This window comes from Dicentrarchus labrax, unplaced genomic scaffold (assembly GCF_905237075.1).
Source record: "Dicentrarchus labrax unplaced genomic scaffold, dlabrax2021, whole genome shotgun sequence".
NCBI lineage: Eukaryota > Metazoa > Chordata > Actinopteri > Moronidae > Dicentrarchus > Dicentrarchus labrax.
Genome location: NW_026136721.1, coordinates 22,530,470 through 22,534,700, shown reverse-complemented (window position 1 = coordinate 22,534,700; position 4,231 = coordinate 22,530,470). Strand labels below are relative to the sequence as shown.

The window sequence follows — 4,231 nt, the reverse complement described above, 5'->3', positions numbered from 1 at the left end:
GAGTGTTTCCGGGTTACCGCACTCACGTGACCGAGGTCATCCAATAGAGTGACAGTGTTTTTCAGGACTACATTTGTGATGAAGAATGTCACTTATTTATTTTGGGAGTGTTACCACTTTTTCTTTTTCTCAGATATTGCGTGTTAACATTTTCAGAATACAAATCAGAAAGAAAAACTATTTTCACAAATTTACTGTGCTGTCCCCATACATCAGTAGCATATAGGGGCATTATTGTTAAATATCAAGAAAAAACAAGAGAGAAAAGCAAAGAAAAAGAGGAAGTGCAGTGTGGGATACATGTTATGATGTACAGATTAATTACATTAATTGAGGTTTGTCCAGTTTTGAAAATAGTTTAGAAGAGGCTGTCAGATCCTATAAAACTGTGGACGACAAGGCTTGGGTTAGGGTGCTTTGAGCAGTTTGGATTTGGTGTGGCTTTATTATTCTCCAACTAGCATTTATAAGGTACTGGAACAGTCCTTTTCAGTCTGAGAAGAATCATTTAATTTTCAATGACTCATTTGTTTGATTATCAATCTTCTTATCTTAGTGGGACAATATCTTTTTCATAAAACACAATCATCAACAAGAAAATCATTACTTATTGTTATCAAGAATGATTTAAAACATATTTTAATGTCGTTGATAAGTGTAATATTAAAAATCTATTTAAAACCTTTAAAAGATCAGATATATTTTGTGTTGTAACATTGTCTTATTTGTAACTTTTATTTATTCTGTTTATATATTTTTTGTATTATTTGTTTTTGTTTTATACATGCGTGTATATGTAAACCTGTTTTAGACCTCAGTGCTCAACCGTTTGACTGTCCTGTGACAATGTGGTATCATTTGAAAAACAACAACATAGCAATGTGTTAATCTTGATTGCTGAACCAGTTCCAACCAGAGAGACAGAGCAGAAAACACAAAACAGGGTCTGGGTCCTCCACTGTTTGAAGAAACAAAGGTCAACAGCCGAGTGAAACATTTACATCCTACTGCCTCCCAGTCTGGGGGATGATGTAAGGAAAACACAGACTGCTGTCTTTAATACTTTTGTGTAATTTGTGTCTGCGTATGTATGTGTGTTTGTTAGTGTGTGAGAGTCGGAGAAAGAAAAAGAGTTTGTGAGTCTTTGTTTTGTATCTGTGATTCAAATTCTATCTAGATGGAAGTGAAAATGACCTTAAATGTAACTTAATCCCAAAAGCCAGACAAAGATTTGAATCAGTGATTTTGTGTTTAGCTGTCTGGGGCAGTATCCCTCAACTCAGACACCCTCCCTCTCATCATATTGGTCAAAGACACTCACAGGACCCTCCCACTGAACTAGAGCCAAAATCATGCACATGCACACAACAGACTCCAAAGTACTACTTTCACCTCTCGGACACCTGCCCACAGGTTTACTCTCTCAAGGCAATGTGGTGCAGTCGTATCGCACTGCGTCGGTTCCAGCGGATTGCTGTTACTCCTTTGAATATCACTGGGGGTCTAACAAGCAACGTGCAGAGGGAGATGTCAACCCTGCCACGGGTGTATGTCACCCGACAGATCCCACCTGAGGGCCTGAAGATCCTCCGTGAATCTGGACAGTGAGTCATGGTGGCTTGAAAATAAATGCTTTTTATAAACCGATTAATGGCGTAATATAACTGATTTGACTCTGATACCTTTCCGAATTTTGAAATGTCTGCTTTGTAAGGTTCATCATTTACTTTGAGTAAACAGGGTTGCTAATGTTTGCCCTGGTGTTAGTTAGATAAGACTGGTAGCCTAAAGGGTATTCCCCCATAGCAAAGTTGAACCTTAAAGATCCAATGTTTCTGTGAAGGCATGTGATAAAGCTTGATACACTGTATATCTTAGTAGGAACTTTAACTGAAGATTCAACAACCAATGAATTTCCTTCTGTGGATAATTAAAAAACAAACTGATTGGATTTGGCTCCTAAGGTCACGTTTTCGGTTTTCCCAGGGTGCAGTTTGAGCTATGGGACTCAGACGACGCCCCCGTGCCCAGGAAGGAGCTGCTTCAGAAGGTCAAAGGTGTTGACGGCCTGGTCTGCGTGCTGACAGAGAAGATTGATGCAGAGTTGTTGGATGCTGCAGGTGTGAGGAAAGTCTCTGAGTCAACTGAGTGACGAATGCAGTGGAAACCCCTCTCAAATGTGTATATGTGTACCCCTGCAGGTCCGAACCTGAAGGTCCTCAGTACGATGTCAGTGGGTTTTGACCATCTCTCTTTGGACGAGCTGAAGAAAAGGTGTCTCCTATCTTTTTATTTCTTGTATGTTGTTGTGTATAGTAAGACATAGTGATGGAGACTTACTTACAGTGACACCCCAACCCCTCAAAAAGCTTGTTAATATTCAAACATCTGGTGACATGTGTATAACATAAGTTTTCCCCCAGAGGGATCCGTGTGGGTTACACGCCTGATGTTCTGACAGATTCTGTGGCTGAGCTGACGGTGGCTCTGCTGCTCACTACCTCCAGGAGGCTCGTAGAGGCCACGCATGAAGCCAAGACGTAATGTTACACGCACACTCACGCACGCACACGTACTTAAATGTTTTTTGGGTCAAACGTTAAATACATCTCCCTCTCGTGCCAGTGGTGGCTGGGGCACATGGAGAACTCTGTGGCTGTGTGGATATGAGCTCGCCAACAGCACTGTGGGTATCCTGGGTCTGGGGAGGATTGGTGAGCGTACAGTTTTTGAAACGCTGCACATAACATGCACGTCACTGTCGAGCAGCATTTTCTGTAAATCTGATGACCTCTCACACGGTGTCTTTGTGCTCTAAGGTGTGGCTATTGCTGAGCGTCTTGCACCTTTCAAAGTAAAGAAGTTCATATACACAGACATAGCCCCCAGACCTGAACTGGCCAGTATCATCAATGCTGAGTATGGTAAGCATTATAGATGTCTCATGTCAGCATGTTATGTTGTTATAATCAACCATTTTATTTTAACACGATAACACCATTGGCACTGTCTCTTCTAGTGTCTTTTGATGAGCTGGCAAAGCAGTCTGATTTCCTGACTGTGTGCTGTGCTTTAACGCCGGAGACAAAGGAGATATGCAACAAGGATCTCTTCTCCAAGATGAAAAATACCTCTATCTTTATCAACACAAGCCGGTACCCTGAATCGGCAACTTCAACTAACTTCAAACTAAATGCCACCTAATCTTACTGGTCCTGGTAGATACTGTGCAAAATGGCCCCTTTACAGAGCCTTCAATGTACCAAAATACAATTTTTATCTTATTCAGATAAGATAATAATTTGTACACACTGCACTGCAATAAGATAAAAAATACGTTTTGTGGGACTTCGGTACAAGAATACCTGACTTAAATCCCAGCATAGCATAGTTAAAACACCTGTTAGGGTACGTGGGGCCTTTAATCTATAACAATGCATCATATTACATAAGCTGATCAGATAGTTTGTGTGTAAAGTCAAAGTAACTAAGAAGTGAAGCAATTAAATAAAGGAAATTTTCCCTCTAAAACGTAGTGAAGTAGAAGTATAAAGCAGCATAATAATAATACTACTTAAGTTAAGTACAAGTACCTCAAAATTCTACTTAAGTACAGTACTTGAGGTCAGTGCAGGCTAATTCAGCCTTGTGTGCAGTATCTGTGTTCTTCCTGTGTATGTCTGTAATTCTGGTCCGTCTGTTGTGTCAGGGGCGGTGTGGTGAATCAGGAAGACCTGTATGAAGCTCTGTCCACAGGGCAGATTGCAGGAGCTGGGTTAGATGTCACGGTTCCTGAGCCCCTCCCCACAAACCACCCACTCTTTACCCTCAAAAACTGTGGTAAGTGTCAGACTTATTAGTGCTTCAAATGCCTTAAAAATAGTTAAAATGAAAAAACAAAGTTGTTTTTTCAAGAAACCCATTAAGGTAAAATCACTGTGCTCAGTTCTCACTGCCTAACATTTGTCTGTTTAATTCTCTCCTCCCACAGTGATTCTCCCACATATTGCTAGTGCCTCCTATACTACCCGTAATGCCATGTCTGCCCTGGCAGCAAACAACCTCCTCCTCGGCCTGCGGGGTGAGCCGATGATCAAAGAACTCAAACTGTAAAAAAAAAAAAACGGGTTCCACTCTGACAACTGGCTGAATACTGGACTCAGTATCTAACTCATGTATCTAATTATTCTTTAGAGGATTCAAATAAAACCTGGACTTTAAGTGTGTCATG

The 4,231-nt window shown here is 40.8% G+C and overlaps 1 protein-coding gene across 1 annotated transcript; it reads left to right on the top strand.

Annotated features, from left to right (window-relative positions):
- The first annotated feature begins 1,374 nt into the window (after window positions 1-1,374).
- grhprb (glyoxylate reductase/hydroxypyruvate reductase b) lies at window positions 1,375-4,221 on the top strand. The gene is made up of 9 exons (XM_051384683.1): window positions 1,375-1,604; window positions 1,987-2,120; window positions 2,202-2,274; window positions 2,424-2,540; window positions 2,626-2,714; window positions 2,820-2,924; window positions 3,020-3,155; window positions 3,710-3,840; window positions 3,992-4,221. The coding sequence occupies exons 1-9, from the start codon at window positions 1,432-1,434 to the stop codon at window positions 4,111-4,113; spliced, it is 1,080 nt and encodes a 359-aa protein (XP_051240643.1). The 5' UTR covers window positions 1,375-1,431; the 3' UTR covers window positions 4,114-4,221.
- Window positions 4,222-4,231: the final 10 nt, after the last annotated feature.